This window comes from Labrus bergylta, chromosome 7 (genome assembly GCF_963930695.1).
Source record: "Labrus bergylta chromosome 7, fLabBer1.1, whole genome shotgun sequence".
NCBI classification, from domain to species: Eukaryota; Metazoa; Chordata; class Actinopteri; order Labriformes; family Labridae; genus Labrus; species Labrus bergylta.
Window position 1 is genome coordinate 30,640,716 of NC_089201.1, and position 19,444 is coordinate 30,660,159.

Below are 19,444 nucleotides of genomic sequence, written 5' to 3' on the forward strand. Positions count from 1 at the left end.
TTATATGCCTATCTCCTTTCTCTCAGCCTATAGGTAAAACACTTTGTGAAGCACTCTGCAAAGTTGGTTTTGATAATACCTTCATAGATAAACTTTATTGTTATTATTATTACCATTATTATAAGGTAACAATATTCAAAAATCTCCTTGTCAGCGTGAAAATGATCTAAAATATTTTTCAAGGGGGTAGATTTATTAAACGAGGTGTTCATCAAAATTGTGGTTTCATTTTTGCACAAGGACAAGAACGAACTTGAAAATATATTTTTGTCCAAAAGAAAAATCAGGATTATCAGCATGTCTGTATTCAGTGACATCCAGATAACCATACCTACCTTTTCACATAAAGCTGTCTGATGTCATATTATTATGCTGCAGACAGTCAGCTGATGGTCTTCATGTATATGTAAATATTGGGGCTTTCAGTTTGCTTAAATGGAATTTGTGTCATGCCTGCCATGAAAGGTATTATCCTGCTAATTTTAAATTAATTTGACATTTACAAAAGTAACAAACAACTCAGAGTTAAGTCGTGTTGAGAAACTCTTCTCACAAATAAAAGGTGGTCATTGGAGTGTTTTTTTTTTTTTTTTTTTAAAGAGCAACTCGTAACATTTAAGAGCGAAAGTTTCTGTTTGTATTGTAACTAAGATCTAATTTGTGTTTGTTCTCTGAGGCCAGTCCTTTGTCTGGACACTAGTGGCACATTTCTGACTCGACCTTTTAGATGAGAACATACCATCAGGTGGCGCAAAGGGATATGTGACGAATTTTTAATAATAAAGTCATTAATTTATTTACATGGCGAGAGAGGAGAAGCCGCATCTTGACAGGGACGGGGTGTGGGGGTCATACAATAGCAACTATGAGGTTTATTTAAGCTTAATATAATGAAAACAAGCCGATGACAGAAGGTGTAGCGCAGCATGAGGATAAAATTGAAGTGATTAATAAGGCAGACGGACAGTCATTCCGCTGAGTCTATCTCATTGATCTCGTCTTTTCTGAGGAGCGATTTTTTTTTTCCACCGCACGACTTACTCAAGAATAGGGGCTACATCCCGAAGATGGAGTTTGGAGAAAGAAAGAGGAGAAGGAAGTCACAGAGCTTTAAACTGGTCACGGATGAAGGTAGGCTGCTGATGCTGCTGAATGAATGAATGTGAGCCCATGCAAGACGCGCGTCTGTGTCTGCTGTTTGTCTGGCGCTGTGTGCCAGCAGAGGCTGTAAACAAAAGCGACGGCTACGACAATGCCCACAGTATGTGTGCCTCTGTCTTCACCATCAGCTGTGTAAATGGCGTAAGTCTGACATGTAAAAGACAATAGACATCTTGTATACTGTAGATGCAAGAATTAAAAAAAAAAAAAAAATCCCAAAATATGAAGTCAATTGCTGCAGCTGAATTTTTCACTTTTTGCAGAAGATTTCGCACTAGGCCACCTCTCTTGACTACACTTCTTCATACCACCTACAGGTGGTAGTTTTTGCATGGGGGTGGGGGGTTGGGGGGAGTCTACTTTGGCTGACATCACAGTCTTGCATGAGCTTCTTCATTACAATGCAGAATAATGCAATATCATTCTGCAACTATGTGTCGCAGGACTTATTGTTAATTCAGTTTCATGTTATTTCTGTAACATTAAAAGCAACCACTCGTCTTTCAGAGTCTTCATATATGATGAATTCCAACTCAAAAGTTGCAAATAGAACGACCATGGATGCTGCTTTGCCTGAAGGTATGTGTCACTGTTATTATTAATGCAGTGATGTGAATTTGACTTATTCTATACTCACACACTTCTCTCTCAGTAGTTTTGGTTGGAGACGAAGGCATGGAGATCAAGAAGCAAATCACAGGAATGATGAGGCTTCTTAGTGATAAGACTGGCAGGTTTTATCAGCGTGTGGGAGCAGAGCAGGACGACTTGGCAGCGGAGCCCCAAGACAGACCTCTGACCTGGGTACACCAGCCTGCAGCTTTATCAGAGGAGCAACAGAGCAGCAGCTGGAGCTCTGCAGGGGAGCCAGGGCCTTCATCTTCATCTTCATCCATATCCACCTCCATCCAAAATGGTCCAGGCTGCGGCCAGTACAGCACCCGCTCAAAAACGACGAGGAACCTCAACAACACCTCCAAGGATCTGAATAAAAGGAATGAAGCTAATGGTAGGCTATAAAAAAAAGTGAAAACCAAGAAATGCAACATTTCTCTACAGGGAGAAAGATCTGGTCTTAAGTTATCTCATGGCTTTTTTAATGTAGAGCTGCTCCAGTCAATACCCTTTTTAGTATTATTAAAAGAGAGCTTACATTTATCCACCATGAGCGAGCACTTTGCTACTATTCTGTGCCAATGAAAAGCATTCTTTTTGACAGACAGAAACCTTGATCAGACTTGTTGGTGAACGGTTAACTACAACAAACATGCTGTGCATACTAATCCAGAAATCTCACTTTTGTATTTCCTTCTCAGAGAATAAAGCAAGAAGGCATAGTTGCATGTTTTGAGTCAGTAACTAATAACCAACACATGATTGGCTTTCCATGCAGATGTACTCCCCCCTGCAGAGCCAGACACCCCGTGCTGCATGTGTAACTGTAAGGGCACCTTGCAGGCTATTTTGCAGGAACTATGTGCCATGAGGAAGCTGATGCAGAATCAAAAAGGTCAGTTAGTTATAACGCTTTCAGACTGTGAAAAAAGTGAGAATGAGAAATATATAATGTGTTATTTTTTTATTTTATTTTAGTGTCCTTGGAAAGACAGGAACAAGCAGCATCTCCATGCCAACCTCCTCGTATTGGTCAGGGCCCCACTCCTCGCTGCAGGCCCCGCAAGAGGAGACCAATCTACAAAGTGGCCCCCCTCACTGTGCCTAGTGCGAGAAGAGCTACTCCTCCTGCCCCTCTGGAGGCTTCCACCTATATGGCTGTACCTGTAGATGCTAGAGAGGAGGAGGGATGTGAGAAAGAGCAGAACTCATCCACAGCCAACAGTCACCCGGTTTGCTCTGAGGTTTCTGTGCTGCCGTGTCAGAATAATCCGGTAACCGTGGACAACGCACACAATGCTCGACTGAACCTAACGAAGGAGCCTCAGTTGTTAGAGGTAATCTGCATGTTAGCATCTGGATGTTTTCTACTTTGCATTGTTACTGTAATATTCCCAGATGAATAAAGAAAAAAGAAAAGAAAGAACAAAGAAAGAAACCGTAATCCTGGGAAAGACTGAGCCATTGTTTTTTTGTGCAATCCTCCTCGAGTGATTTTATAAGTACATCTGCAAAAACAATCAAAGGCTTCTTACATTCAAGACAAAGACTGTTAGAACAGTAGAGTATTGTCTCTTCTTCTTCTCAAACTACATTTCTTTTCTTATGTTTTCACACATCATTGTAGTATAATATGTCTCAGTTGTCACTCTCTGTGTTTCTCTTTCAGTCTGAGGTACGTCTTGCTAAGGATTATGATGTGTATATATCAAAGGCTCAGCTGGACTCCATCCTTGTGAACTACACACGCTCTGGCAGCCTGCTGTTCCGCAAACTGGTGGGAATCATTCACCCTTTTTGTTTTTGGTTAATTTTCCAGTCATGTGGTATTGCTGGCTGATCCCATTTTATTAAATTAAAAAACATCTTATTATCAACTTTAAAGTCTTTATATGTGATTTTTCACACTTAAATATATAAATCAAGTATATCCTCTGAAAATAACTCTGTGAGTCATGACTGTCTACAATGGGTGTAACACCCGAGTCCCACTGTCTGTGATGTTTTCAGAGTTTTCAGAGTCCTATCTTCACTTTGTTTACATCGCCAGGACGGCCGGCTGACTCCTCCCCTCGTGTATAAAAGTTGGTTAATTGAGGGACTAGAGAAAAGAAGAATAACATACTGTACTCACTGCTTAACTGTGTTTCTAGATCACGCTCATTTCAGGTAAATTTACATGCAGTGTGAAGATACCAGCATAATAAAGATCACTAGCATTAGCATGCTAACACAACAATGCAGCGCCAGTTGTTTTGGTTTCATGCTGGTGCTCAAGGGCGACATCTGCTGGATCAAAAAATCACATATAAAGCCTTTAAGAATGAGCTAAAAGCCCAGAAATGGTTTAATTTAGAGCTGCTATATGTCATAGGTTTGTGCCTTCTTCGATGATGCTACTCTGGCTAATTCCTTGCCAAACGGTAAAAGGAAGAGAGGCCTCAATGACAACCGAAAGGGCTTGGACCAGAACATTGTGGGCGCCATTAAAGGTATGGACGGATTCAAAAGACGTCTTGAGTCTTATTTGTAGAAAAGAAAGACATTAATGTAGTTCATACTGTGTCCAGTGTTTACAGAGAAATACTGCTCCGAACATAGAATAGAGAAGATGCCCGGGCCTCGGGACTGGGTTCAGATCCTTCAGGATCAGATCAAACTTGCCAGGAGGAGGCTGAAAAGAGGTACTGACTGAAAGTTTTCTCTTTAGTAGTTTATTGTATTCTTATAACTTATCCAGCATGTTTGTTTTTGGTCCTTAATCCTGTTTTAATATGCAAAAGGGATTTGAGCGTATTCATTTATTTGTATCATTGAATGGTAAAAATAAAACACAAAGTTTAGCAGTCAAAGAGTTGTCCTTATCTGAATGTGTCCGGTTTACATTGTTCTACTTTTGGTTTCACAGAAGGTGTAGAAGCAGAAGAAGTCTTAACTAGACCTTCCACAAGTAAGAGCCATTCCCTAAATATCTGCACCCAATCGTCCCCATTATTGTCTTTTACCTTTCACCACTTCACTTCCACAAGCTGCCGGTGTTGCTGGCTCACTCATTGGCTTATGTCTTTGTCATGCTTGCACTGTAAAATTTGACATTCTCAGGCAGCTTACCCAAAATGTCAGCTAATTACCTTCACACCGTGCACCGTCCCCTCTGTGACCTCTCTATTTCATTTTCGGCATCTCAAAAGCAGCTCTCTTCCTGCCTCCTATTGTTTTTCTTTCAAGGAATAAGGCTATGAAACACCAACATGTGTTAACATAGCTGCATTTTCATGCACAAATTCATTGAAGTGCAATCTTAAAAATGAACATGTTCTTGTTCCCTTCTTCATAGGATGCAACTACAACAGGCCTGCAAGTGTGGAGGTGACAGTAGTGAACATGACTGGATGATTACAGGGCTGCCACAATGGCCTTAAAGCAGATCTATTGTCTCTATTATTTATCCAACCTGATGCATTTAGCAAATTTAGAATATTTATTTTGCAGCTTGACTTGTGCTTCGTGCAACTGATGTAAAGGGGGAAAAAAACAAATGACTAAGTGAAGAATCTTGATGAGGGGTCTCGGATTTTTACTTCAGTTTGACAATGTCAGGTTATTTTCATGCTTTGAAGTGACTTATTGTTTACATATATGTTAAAGCTTTGACACGTCTATTTCTCATGTGCCATTTCTAGGATGATTCACAAGAGTCTACATGGAGAGAAATAGCCTACTGTAACTCTGAAGTATTTATTTATCTTACAAAAAATAGGCAAACTTTTGCAGAGTTATCCATCGTGAATGTGCCTTTAAGTGACTGGTAGGCCTTCAGACTTCAATGTGCTGTCAAGCATCCACCTCTGTTACAAACACTACATCTAAACCAAACATTGGAGTTGTGTTATTTATTCATTTGTTTTATTTAAATTGATTGATGGCAATTATGAATGAAACTTTAGGCTACATTTTTTCCACAACAGGCAGATATAATTTATTATTGCTAGGCTATTGTTATCATCGTCATTGTGATGGAAATACACACTCACTGTGAATAAAGGATTAAACATGGTTTCCAACATTAATCATGACTTCTTGACTATTTTGGTTTTGTGTGTTTTTTTTATGTTGCAGAGTAAAATGAGATGACCATTCATCGAGATAACTCACTGAAGGATTCTTGAGGATTTGATTATTAACATCATATCTGTCTCTCCATACTGTCATCTGTTCTGCACATGTTCAATTTATTTACAAATGATCCCTGCACTCATGTTCACTTCATTTGTCTACTCGGCGTTATATTGAACAGTCTCTGCTGATAACATGTCTACACTCCTGCACTTCAACTTATAGTATCACTGATTGCACAGCTCCCCATGTCAATACTGTCCATTTACAACTCTGTTTCTGCACATTTACATTTAATCTTCCATATTTAAGATGAGTAATGCTTAGTTAAATCCTGGTTGTATATATTCCCATTCTTAGTTTTGATATTTTTAGTGCTTATTTACTTTGTAAAAAGTGGTTTTTTTTTTTTTGGTTTTTTTTTTGGGAAGCAAAATGGGTTTTAAATCTTTCTTCGTCTGGAGTCAGTGGACGTTACAGCTCATCCTTTTTAGCAGCTATTTTATTTTAATTTGTTGATTTATTTTGGGGATTTTTATGCATATTATATTGTGTTTAAATTTGCTAATATTGTGTTTTTTTGCTCATATTGTGTGTTTGGACAACCTGCTGCTGTAAGGACACAACTTCCCAGTTTGGGATCAATAAAACAAAAAAAACATTTGTTGTAGAATAAACATATTCCCATCCCAGCATGCTTTCAAAGGTGTTAATTATTAACTCCAAACTGGTTTTATGAGGCACCTTAAACACTGTTGTGTTGTTCTGCTGCAATTGGAGGGAAAACAGTAAATTAAAGGTACACTCCATTGTAGAGATTTTGTTGCCAGACTTCTCAGCTCATTAAAGGGGATGTCAAAGCCGCCACCGTGCACGCTGAGGACCCTTTGAGATCCTGCGGATTTCCTCTCTGTATTGCAAATCTTTAACCACTTTAAAAACACAAACATTCAATGTAGACCTATTACTACCTTAACACATTTAATATACCGAGACAGCGCTGGTGTTTTCCCCGTGAAGTCTTGATTTAGCAGACAACCAGCCATTAGTTTCCTGCAGGCATTCTCTGAGGACGCCCGCTTCTAGCCCCGATGCATTGTGGGGCCTTCCCCCGCTCTTCTGTAGGGATCCACCGCTAACGTGAAGCTGGTAAGGATAAACTGGTCAGAGCAATTAAAGGGGAAATGTTGTAAGAATATAACTCCGCTTTGGCCCTAAAATAGCATTTAGGGCGATTGTAAACACTTGTAATGCACCACATGAAGACGAGCTTTGCACTAGTCGTATATTTGTTGCTGTTCTGTTGGTGTGAACGCTCATGTTGCACACCATCGCATGGCGGAGGGCAGGAAAGGGTTAATTTTTTCCGCCGCCGACATTTTTATTCGGCGCTCTTGCTGCAACTTTTTAACTCGCATGTGCAGCCAGCTGGCGCAATGTGTTTACTGCTGTGTTTACTGCTGTGTTTACTGCTGTGCATCCCGATGTGAAGAGGAGGATGCGTGTGTGTTTGTGAGAGCTGGTGGAGGAGCCGAGCAGACCCACGGCTCTGTGGATCAGCAGCTTCATGTCATGAATGGATCAGAGGCAGCACGGAAACACATACTGGAGTTACATGCAAACAATAATGCAGAAGATATTGTCATTATGAGTGCACATGTCTTTAAAGTTGTTGAATATGTTGTGTGTGTTTAATCAAACAGACGAGGTTACCCGTGATCTGCACTTTAAACACAAGGTTCAATGAACTTGGCAGCGTTTTGGTTCTTGAACACTCCCCCACTGGGTGCTACCTGCCCCCCCCCCCTTCAGTAAATTAATAATTTTTTGCAAAAAAGCATTTTACTGGATTGACTTACCTACCTGGTCCCCTCTCCTTTTCTTTTTTTTACACTTTGGTTTCACTTTCATTTTTACTTTGACTTGCTGAAAGTGAAAATAGGAGCTCTGCTTAACTGTGTGTGTGTGTGTGTGTGTGTGTGTGTGTGTGTGTGTGTGTGTGTGTGTGTGTGTGTGTGTGTGTGTGTGTGTGTGTGTGTGTGTGTGTGTGTGTGTGTGTGTGTGTGTGTGTGTGTGTGTGTGTGTGTGTGTGTGTGTGTGTGAGGTGCTGTTTTTTAAATTTAAATCACCTCTGCAAAGATCTCAAGATTGTTTTACTTAACTGACATTAACATTTAGTGTGCCTGGAGACAAATAAACACTTAGATCTATTGTTTGATTTATATTTAATGCAGTAATGGATGATCGCTGCACTGTTGTTTTATTATTTATTCTTTTTTAATAGGATTTTATTGTTGTGTATTTTGACTGTTGGGATTTTTCATTTTTTCTGTGACGTTGGTTTTGATAAGTGCTTTATAAATCAACTTTATTATTATTATTATGATTATTATAGTAAGCCCATAGACTGGTATGCCTCTCGTGTATCTTGATGATTGTTTTCTGTAACATTTGACCAAAAATAGAACAAAATAGTTGAACTCTAAATTGTAGAGAGAGGTGTTAGTCATGATCACATTTGTTAAAGTAACCTCTGGTGTTAAACGTTTTGGTGAGTCAAACTTAATCAGCTCTGTCTTCAGGAAACACGATGACGAAGATGAACAATCTGTCAGTAGACTTTTAGGTTATTTAAAGAAGCTTGCGAGGATTTTTCTGCATTTCTGGGGTTATATTATTTATTCATGACTGAGTAATTTAATTTAAATCGTACTGTTTTGTGCAGAAAAGAAACAATGAAAGGGAACCTGCTTTTTCAAATTTTCTACATTTTCTTTTTTTAAACATCATATTTGATGACTCAAAAATAATTGTTGGTTAAAACCCTCCAGTTGTCTGACACAGACTATAAAACACATTATGAGCTACACTGACTGTTGCTGAGGCTTTTACACACGTTTGAGCTCATTTTCTAACCACATTAACCTTGTATATATTAGTGTTTTTTTTTTTGCTTTTATTATGTTTAATGTTTAACTTTGGACATGGAGAGCACAGTTTAACCCTTTTCACACGTACAGAAATCTCCTGAAAAACTCTGTAGATTAGTCTACCTGGAGGTTCTTTAGGGTATGTGTGAACACAAACAGACGCATTTTTCACGCAGACTTTACCCTTTAGAGTTTCTCCTCCAGACCTCGAGTATTTATCCACAGAAAGTGGATGATGAGCTGATGTCTGAACGCAGCAGCATATACTCCGGAGATTTCAACTGGAGCCAATAGAAAGAGAATGACGTTTATATACAGTGACTGTTTAAAGTGTCTGCACGCGACCTCTACGATCTCCGTGCTCTAATTAAACGTCTGCATTCTGTTTTCTGTTGGTCAGTTTGTTGTTCTCTCTTCTGTGGATGTTGTCATTCCATTGGATTACACATAGCTTTGATATAAAGACAAATATTCTCATTATAACGTCGTGTAGTGGACTCTGTTGCTTCGGCCGCTACTTCTGCGTTGTTTATTTACATCACATCTTACCTCAGGAAATCCCCCGACCCCCCTCTGACAGGGATAGTCCCCCGCTGTGAGGAGCATATGTGAACGGCTAGGTCGGGAGAATCTCCGGAGAACTCCTCCTGTACTTATCTAGATATTATCTGGAGTGCAGATGTCAAAAAGGCTTTACTGAAGACAAATTCCATGTGTGTGTAAGCAAAGCCAATAAAGCTGATTCTATTCTGTTCTACATTAGCTTGTAAGAAATTAACTCTATTATGCAAAATTACTTCTTTACGCAAACTGGAGTTTGATGACTGAATTTGTTTTTATCCTTTAAAGGCTGTGCTTTAAACATTGTCACATCCAAACAGTGTCTCTGATCACTAATATGATGTTCCTGTGCTGTTCATGTGTTTCTTAGTGGTGAGGGTCCAGACTTTCTTCAGTCATGTCGGTGAGGGAGTCCTTTAACCCTGAAAGCTACGAGCTGGACAAGAACTTCAGGCTCACACGCTTTGCAGAGCTCAAGGGCACAGGCTGCAAGGTTGGCTCTTCTTTTTTATTTACATTTGACCTTGAATGCATTATTGTCTTTGTATGGCTAATTTGATCAATTCATTTTCATTCGGTTAAGAAATATGACGTGAAAATAAAGCTGTCGTTGTTTTCTTGTCACAGGTACCTCAAGAGGTGTTACAGAAACTGCTAGAAACCCTGCAGGAGAACCACTACCAGGAGGATGAACAGTTTCTGGGGGCAGTTATGCCTCGATTAGGTAATTATGATATTCATGTAGCACTGTAAGAACATATTGCTTTGAAACCTGTTTGGGAAATGCTTCAGCTTCAACAATAAACAGTCACTACGACGTCCAATGTTATGGTAGATAAGATGATCTTAGATAAGAGAAACAAGTTATTATAAAAGAATGTCTTCATGTGGACTCCTTAAGGGAGGATGGGAAGTCTACGTTACTGTTGAAACCAGTTTTTCTTTTTGGGTGGCACTGAAAACATAGTTTCTTCAAATGAGATTTATTTGAAATGTCCGCCCCTCCCTCAGCAATGATTCTACAATTCACTTAGCAGAGACTTTTATCCAAAGCAACGTACATCAGAGAGTAAGAACAACACAAGCAAGGATCTAGAAAAAAGGGAACAATGTGAGTAAGAGCAAACGATCAGCTTTGAGTCTGATTGGACACACAGGTGCTGACAGGAAGTGACCAGAGGCAAAGCACAACATTGAGGGCAGTTCTTGAGAGCTCTAATCAGTATAGAAACCATCTTATAAGTTATCGTTATCAAACAAAAACCATCGTCATTACCATCATCATCATCAATAATATGGAGACCATCATCATTAAGTTAGTAGGTATTCATAAAGAGCTGGGTCTTTAGCTTTTTCTTAAAGGTGCACAGGGACTCGTTCCACCTACATCCAGATGATGTAGTGCTATTGATCGATAATCCCCAAACCTAACATTTCTGAGGGAGGACACTTTGATCAGGGAAACAAGAAATCAGGCTGCAAGAGTCTGAAATTATAGCAATTAATATTAAAAAAGAAATTGTATGCAAAGAATGAATGCTTTCTCACTCAGCATGTGTCAATTTGACCTTCTTGATAGAGGCCTTGGTATTGTAGCCGTGCGTTCTCACCGTTCTATATGCAGTGAGAAGAAGCTAAGCTAGCTATCTGCTACCATCGGAACAAATAGAGCCAATTGTGTGGAGGGAAAAAAAACATTGCTACTGGCTTTATTTCTGATTCAGGAGGGACATGTTGCAAATGTGTAAAAAATTGAAGAACAGCAGGTAGATGTTGAAACCGTGAGTTATAGCCTATATGTACTCTTTGATATATGTTCATGTGTTGTACTTTATATAGTTAATGCAATACTGAACAGTGAAATCACTCATGTTTTCTTCCATTGTGAAGGCCGAGAGCAAAACGAATTGCCACAAAGTCAAATCTGAGCATCAGTCTCGAAATGGGCTGTTCAGAGTAAACACAGAAAAAAGGTGTCATTTGATAATTTCTTCGTCTGTTTAATCCAAAATCCGCCCAACCGAATGATGTCTGATGTCTCTTTTAAGATACTTTATGCACAGTGACATATCACAACGTACAGGGTTTTTTATAATTTGACATGTAAAGCTCTTGTTTCTGAAGGCATAGGCATGGACACATGTGTGATCCCCCTCAGACATGGAGGCCTTTCTCTGGTCCAAACAACAGACTACATCTACCCCATCGTAGACGACCCCTACATGATGGTACGATCCTCCTCTTTTATGAATATTACTTTTGTCTCAAAGGGATCTGATTGATTCTACATTAAAGTCTTTATATGTGATGTTTCACACTTAAATGTAGAAATCAAGTATCTCCTCTGAAAATAACTCTGTGAGTCATGACTGTCTACAATGGGTGTAACACCCGAGTCCCACTGTCTGTGATGTTTTCAGAGTTTTCAGAGTCCTATCTTCACTTTGTTTACATCGCCAGGACGGCCGGCTGACTCCTCCCCTCGTGTATAAAAGTTGTTTAATTGAGGGACTAGAGAAAAGAAGAATAACATACTGTACTCACTGCTTAACTGTGTTTCTAGATCACGCTCATTTCAGGTAAATTTACATGCAGTGTGAAGATACCAGCATGATAAAGATCGCTAGCATTAGCATGCTAACACAACAATGCATTGCGAGTTGTTTTGGTTTCATGCTGGTGCTCAAGGGCGACATCTGCTGGATCAAAAAATCACATATAAAGCCTTTAAAGTGAGAGTTGGACAGATGAAAGTTCTTAGTTTATATTTCTCTTTGAGTCTGATTGATTGAGTCTGTATTTTCCTGCTGTAGGGAAGAATCGCTTGTGCCAACGTTCTAAGTGACCTGTATGCGATGGGAGTGACAGAGTGTGACAACATGCTGATGCTTCTCGGAGTCAGCAACAAAATGTCAGAGAAGGTGAGCGGCATGTCATGTTCACGTTCAGATCTTCATCATAATCTGAATCAAACATTTAAAGATAGGATAATACTTTATTGATCTCCAGAGACTCGTGTAAATCAGTGTTCTTCTTCTTGTGATGAAAGATACAACAGAAAACTCAAAGTACTTGGTCTTTTTTCAATTCTTTTATTTTTTTATTTTTAAAATCCAAAACAAAAAAGGCCAACCAGAATTTACATTTTTAGAAACTTCAAATCCATTATTACCCCTTTACCTTTTCTAAAGATTATTTCCTTTTTAATATAGATGGAAATGGAAATAACAGGAGCAAAATGAATCCCCAGATTCAGGCTTTGCAGCAGCAAGACAGAGAAAGAAGTAAATACAAAATTCACAGGATAGATAAGATAAATACAGATAGAAACAACAGTAAGATGTAGATACAGAAGAATATAAATAGTTGAGCAATATGTGTAGTGGATGGTGAGTTAAAGTGACCAGTGATGATGTAAAGTGAATTGTGTGATCAAAAAGTTTAGAGTTATGGAAACAGCAGTAAAAGAGTAGTATGATATGACGATCTGAAGAATAACAGTGCAGCTATACAAAATAAAATTTATTATAGTGCAATAAGATACAGTATTCTGTTGTATACAGTGTATTATGTAGAATATAAAATAATAATAATAATAATAATACATTTTATTTATAAGCGCTTTTCAAAAACTCAAAGACATTTTACAAAAGTTAAAAAACAGAAAGAACAGCACAGTAAGGACAGACTAACAGACATTGCAACATTTCACACAAATCATAACGATAACAACAATAAAGGTAAACAACAGAAAATACATTACAATCATACATTAAAAGCTTGTTTAAAGAGGTGAGTTTTAATAAGTGATTTGAAAGTAGTAGGGAGTGGGAATGCAATACAATATAATAATAATGTAATATACAGCATATATCAATCGTAAATAATATTAATATTCATAAAGTGGTCTGGCACTGCCGTTGTACAGTCTGATGGCTGTGGGGACAAAGGAGCACCTGAAGCATAAAAGCATATTATTCTGTATTAATGAAGGTACAAAGTGTTGAGAATGATATCCTCATTATGTTGTTTCTCTGGGTCTTTACAGGAGAGAGATAAAGTCATGCCGCTGGTCATCCAGGGATTCAAAGACGCATCGGAGGAGGCAGGCACGTCTGTAACAGGAGGACAAACGGTGCTCAACCCCTGGGTGGTGATGGGAGGTGTTGCAACGACAGTCTGCCAGCCCAACGAATTCATCATGTGTGTTCAGATTTTCTACTTTGTATTTGCTGACTTGTTATGTTTGTGCTCCTCGATTTCTCCTTCAAGAATGTGTCATCGCTGTCACATGTTGAAATGCTGATTTTGACTTGTTTCCCCTCAGGCCGGACAACGCAGTGCCAGGAGACGTGTTGGTGTTGACAAAGCCTCTTGGAACACAAGTGGCCGTTGCAGTACACCAGTGGCTCGATATTGTAAGTTTCTCTACTCACACATGATTCATTTTTTGCCAGGAAATGTTTTGATTTACACACACTAATGCACATCGTCCTGTATACTTTTTTTTTTTTTTGATCTCTCAGCCTGAGAAGTGGAACAAGATCAAACTGGTGGTGACTCAGGAAGACGTCGAGCTGGCGTACCACGAGGCCATGATGAACATGGCTCGACTCAATAGGACAGGTAGAAGCACTCTTTATATGTCCTAATAATTGATTTACTTTAACTTCAGTTGTGCATCTGCTGTCAGGCATCAAACTGTTGAATGGAGACTTTTTTTTAATTTGTGTAAACGGCAGCAGCCTCTGCAGCAGCCAGACTGAACTGCACCCTCACTCGCTCAGTCCGGTGTTCTGCGTCGTATAAACCAGTGCAACCAATATACCAGTTTAACATGCAGACACACGAGGCGCTGTTAGTATAAGTGCAGCTGCCACAATCACCCACTGCATGCGACATACCGTATTTTCCGCACTATAAGGCACACTTAAAAGCCTTTAATTTTCTCAAAAGACGACAGTGCGCCTTATAATCCGGAGTGCCTTATATATGAATCAATTGGTTAATTGGTTGATCCATACTGGTTGTACACGGCGCATGTTGGATGCCGTACTCGCCCAACTGTTCAATTCGGACACTGAAGAAGAAGAATTCGAGGGATTCGTGGACGGGGAATGAACTGAAAAAGTGAGCTTTACGTGTTATACGTAACTGAACAATGTTGAGTTACGCACTAACGCAGGAGTGCCCAACCTTTTTTGAACCAAGATCTACTTTTAAAGTTACCAGTCTGCTGAGATCTACCAGTCCACATAGTGAGCCATAGCCTTTACCAACAGCCTACAAACGCATTTAATACTCACACAACAAACAGAAAATAATAAAGGAGAGTTCTGTAAAAAATAACTTGTGTGTGCGTGCGCGCGCGCTTAATACTCGTAGCATAGTTTCTATATATGACTTTTTGGTAAAACATTTCCCCCCCCCGGTTTTACCTGCACGTCATTGCGCATGCCTGCACTCTCTCTTGCGCGCGCTCTCTCTCTCCCCCACTCGCTCCCTCGCTCGCTCTCTCATGCACGCAGCAATTTCATGAATAAATGAAAAATTAAATACACACAGGTCGGAAGTATACTTGGGCTCCCAACACAGGTATCGTGTGGGAAACAGTGCAATGAGATGAAATTGAAATCACTTTTCTATTTTACAATTGTATTTTATATTGACAAAACATCTCGCAATCGACTGAGAATCAGTCAGCGATCTACCTGTCGATCGCGATCGACTGTTTGGGCACCCCTGCACTAACGTTTGAATTAGCGGTATCAGACTGTGTTTCTTTTACGTGTTTACAACTGAACAAGACTGGGAGATATTGTGAATATGCACATTAACGTTTGAACAACGTTGAGTTATTGTGAATGCACTACGTATAAAACTACGTTTTGAGAGTTAAGAGAAACGTCAAAGAAATAATTTATTATTTGGGGAAATCATCTTATGTACTTTTGTTTTTGTAGTTTTATACGTTACGTTTTATACGTATTTATATTTATATATTCACAATATCTCCCAGCCTTGTTCAGTTGTAAACACGTTCTATTCTATGCGCCTTATAATCCGGTGCGCCCTATATATGAAAACAGTTCTAAAATAGGCCATTCATTGAAGGTGCGCCTTATAATCCGGTGCGCCTTATAGTGCGGAAAATACGGTATATTCCGGATTTTACGGTACTATTCGTACTATTCGTACTATAATGCATTATTAAGCCTTGTATTAACAAAACTCAGTGTATACTGTTTTTGTTTTATGATTCAGAACTTAATGAATGTTTTTTTCTGTTACATTAAAATGTTAAAATCTGAAATAATATTTCCCACTATCATAATGGTTATTGGCCGCTTTCAAGCTGGCACACAGTGTTTGACTGAAAAATGTGTTATAAGTATTTTATGAATCAACATTTGTTCATAAATTGAATAATAACCAAGTCCTGCACATATGGACTTATTATATGATCATCTGACAGAAAATATGATATTGCCAGAGTGTTACTTATGAAAAAAACGACTGAGTTAAACCGTAAATTATAGGATTATTACATGTTTATGACTTTATGGAATTTTCTCATTAAATTGACAATTTTCTTTCATTTTCATGTCATTTTTACAGTAAAAATGTTTCTTTTCAACATATTATGACTGTAAAAATGACATTTCTGTACCGTTTCTTGATTGACGGTAATTCAATGTTTTTACTATGGTGATAAACCTTTTTAGATTTTACGGTCTTTTCCTGTTACCATTCGACGGTTTGTTACCGTATTTCCTCAGACTTTTTTTTACAGTGCACCCATTCAAACCAGTTAGTCATTTCGATCCCTTCTTTAAATCCATCTCCTTCTCTCTGTGGCGTCCTTTACAGCGGCTGGTCTCATGCACACCTTCAACGCTCACGCAGCGACAGACATCACGGGGTTCGGCATCCTCGGGCACGCACAGACGCTGGCACGGCAACAACGCAGTGAAGTGTCATTCGTAATCCACAACCTCCCGGTGCTCGCCAAGATGGCCGCTGTGTCTAAGGCCTGTGGAAACATGTTTGGACTCATGCATGGCACCTGCCCGGAAACATCAGGTGTGTTTGTGTGTGAATACACAAGACTTCTAGAATTCTAGAGCCGTTTTGTGTGAAGTGTATTTAGAATATGGCACTTAAAGGCTTTATATGCGATTTTCTGATCCAGCAGATGTCGCCCTTGAGCACCAGCATGAAACCAAAACAACTGGCGCTGCATTGTTGTGTTAGCATGCTAATGCTAGCGATCTTTATTATGCTGGTATCTTCACACTGCATGTAAATTTACCTGAAATGAGCGTGATCTAGAAACACAGTTAAGCAGTGAGTACAGTATGTTATTCTTCTTTTCTCTAGTCCCTCAATTAAACAACTTTTATACACGAGGGGAGGAGTCAGCCGGCCGTCCAGGCGATGTAAACAAAGTGAAGATAGGACTCTGAAAACTCTGAAAACATCACAGACAGTGGGACTCGGGTGTTACACCCATTGTAGACAGTCATGACTCACAGAGTTATTTTCAGAGGATATACTTGATTTATATTATATTTAAGTGTGAAACATCACATATAAAGACTTTAAGTAGAGTAATCCTAAAAAAATGATTTATAGGGGATCAAAACAAATAAAAAATGGTAGAACTTGATAGTTTAGCTTTTCCAGTGTGTGAAGCTCCATCGTCCATGATCGAGTCTCCCTTGGTCAAAGTTTTTCCCCAATCTGAATTAGCAGTTTTTTTCAGTTCCAGCTAAGAACAGAGTACCACAATAATGTAGGGACAAGATTAGTGTTAACTATTGAAAAGGTTCAGAGACACTAGGATCAAGAATGTTAGAATAATTATAATAATAATAGCTTTATTTATAGAGCACCTTTAAAAACAAAGTGCTGTGACAGACAGAGCAAATACAGCAACACAACAACAGAACAGAGATCAACAGAGAGGGCAAAATTATAAAAATGCAAATAACAGGAATAATATTCAACAACAGGAATAAGAGGCAGTTCAGTACAAAGAAGGAAAATTAGATTAAAATGAACCAGGAGAGAACAAAATAAAAATTGAGGGATAATGGGACGACGTCACATCACAGGCTGTAAACACAGAATGAAGATTAAAAGAAGAGATAAACAGGACATTGGTTAAATGAATAAAACAACAGAGAGCTGAAGAATTAAACCATAAAAGGAGGAATTTAAAAAGACTGAGAGCAGTAAAATGAATACAGGAAGGGATACATTTAAAGGCTAAAACATTTAAAGAAGAGAAAGATAAAAAGGTTAAAAGCAATAAAATGAATAAAAGGAAGGGATAGATCTTTAAAGGAGAAATCACATAAAAGCAAGTCTGTAAAAGTGAGTTTTAAGAAGTTTGAGTGATTGATGCCACTGACTCTGCCCGCCTTATCTCCTCAGGCAGGTTGTTCCAAAGTCGACAATGATATGATGCCCCCCCCCCCCCCCCCCCCCCCAGGGTTTAATTTGTGCTGGTGCTCATTTGATGATGCCCCGATCTGCAGTGACAGACTGATCACTCACCAGCAGCACGACACATTATTCAACATCTCATGTGAGCCCTTTGTGACCGACCAAAAATCCTTTTTTGTTACAGGAGGGCTGCTCATCTGTCTGCCTCGGGAGCAGGCCGCACGCTTCTGCGCCGAGATCAAATCCCCGAAATACGGCGAGGGCCACCAAGCGTGGATCATCGGGATCGTAGAGAAAGGAAACCGCACCGCTCGCATCATCGACAAACCCCGGATCATAGAGGTGGCACCGCAAGCAGCCACGCAGAATGTCAACCCAACTCCTGGTGCAACCTCTTAATCCTCCCCCTCTTCTTTTTGCTGCGTCGGAACCCAAAAACCGGAACCCAGAAGATCTGATTTTTTTAGATACATAAACTGCAAAAAAAAAAAAAACATCCTAGAGTGTTGAAATATATACACATAAAGTAGTACTTACACAGAAGAGACTGTGTTGACGTGTATCTACATGACAAGCAGCCCCACACAGTGGCTCTAAAGGGGCATGACATCACCAAGTGGACTCTACCTGCAGTAACCACATGAAAAAAAAAAAAATAGAGCATACTTAAAAAAAAAATCCATTTGCCTTTTGTGTCCGTTTTATTCTGTTTTTGTTTGATATGTGTGAATGCCGGGCAGCTTCTGAGTAGAGAGTGCTGTTGATACAGATGTTAATACGGTTGATTCAATTTGAATCTTAGGAAGTTTGTTGTTTGTTGCCTCTCTGGGTCTCATCCAGCAAGCGGCCCATGTGACCATGTTTATGTTTGTCCATTCACTTTGTACAGTTAAAAAAGCTTTAGTTTTAGTTCATTGATGTAACTGATGCCTTGAAAGAAACTTGAGTGTGACCAGAATGGTTTGTTTTTTTATTACTTTGACTTTTTGTATTGCCCCCTCCTGAACTAATAAATATTCAATTAGAAGATGTTTTTTTTTGTTCGCCCTCTATACGGGTGCTGCATTCGAGAATACAACAATATTTTAACTTCCAATATTAACTGCACATTGAATCATTAAAAAAAAAAAGGCTATGTGCTGCCCCCTGGTGCAAAAACCTGCAAACCCCCTCTGCTGGAGAAAAATCACGTCATACTTTTATTCCCAGCATGTCATCAGATTTAGAGTCAGATGGTGATTATTGATTGCAGTGTTTTTGTTGCAGATGCTTCAGTAGAGTTGCCTGACTTATTGTTATGCAACTTCCAGCTGTTCAATGTCCAGATTTGTTTTTTGTTTGTCCTCATAACCTGGATGAATCAGCAGGGCCTCTGTAAATGTTCAAATGGATATCAGGAACAATAAATGACCTCCACAACACCTCTTAAAATAAACTTCTCTTACAAAATAGATTCTTCTTCTGATTGTGTTCATACAATTACTTAAAAAGTGTAAATGCAGAAAATTTACGAGTAAATCAACCAGTATGATGAACTTATTTGTAATAGTTTAGATTTCTTTTTTTTTTTTAAAGCTGCTGATCGTGAGCTGTGTCATAGGTGCATAATG

At 39.1% G+C, this 19,444-nt stretch overlaps 2 protein-coding genes across 5 annotated transcripts; both read left to right on the forward strand.

The window, feature by feature from the left end:
• The first annotated feature begins 218 nt into the window (after nucleotides 1–218).
• On the forward strand, nucleotides 219–5,888 carry bend7 (BEN domain containing 7). The gene is made up of 10 exons (XM_065956676.1): nucleotides 219–1,131; nucleotides 1,669–1,740; nucleotides 1,814–2,170; nucleotides 2,555–2,671; nucleotides 2,755–3,113; nucleotides 3,446–3,553; nucleotides 4,151–4,268; nucleotides 4,347–4,460; nucleotides 4,685–4,726; nucleotides 5,114–5,888. Exons 1-10 carry the CDS (start codon nucleotides 1,068–1,070, stop codon nucleotides 5,170–5,172), a joined length of 1,410 nt encoding a protein of 469 aa, XP_065812748.1. The 5' UTR covers nucleotides 219–1,067; the 3' UTR covers nucleotides 5,173–5,888.
• A 1,039-nt stretch (nucleotides 5,889–6,927) lies between these two features.
• On the forward strand, nucleotides 6,928–19,285 carry sephs1 (selenophosphate synthetase 1). 4 transcript variants are annotated; one of them, XM_065957382.1, is made up of 10 exons: nucleotides 6,928–7,041; nucleotides 9,754–9,876; nucleotides 10,011–10,107; nucleotides 11,493–11,611; nucleotides 12,197–12,304; nucleotides 13,432–13,586; nucleotides 13,711–13,801; nucleotides 13,910–14,009; nucleotides 16,254–16,466; nucleotides 18,019–19,285. In XM_065957382.1, exons 2-10 carry the CDS (start codon nucleotides 9,781–9,783, stop codon nucleotides 18,231–18,233), a joined length of 1,194 nt encoding a protein of 397 aa, XP_065813454.1. In that variant the 5' UTR covers nucleotides 6,928–7,041; nucleotides 9,754–9,780; the 3' UTR covers nucleotides 18,234–19,285. The 4 variants fall into 4 exon arrangements, with proteins under 4 accessions (XP_065813454.1, XP_020513427.1, XP_065813455.1 ...); XM_020657771.3 differs by having other exon boundaries at nucleotides 6,930–7,041; nucleotides 11,508–11,611; XM_065957383.1 differs by lacking the exon at nucleotides 6,928–7,041 and adding an exon at nucleotides 8,467–9,541.
• The last annotated feature ends 159 nt before the right edge of the window (nucleotides 19,286–19,444 follow it).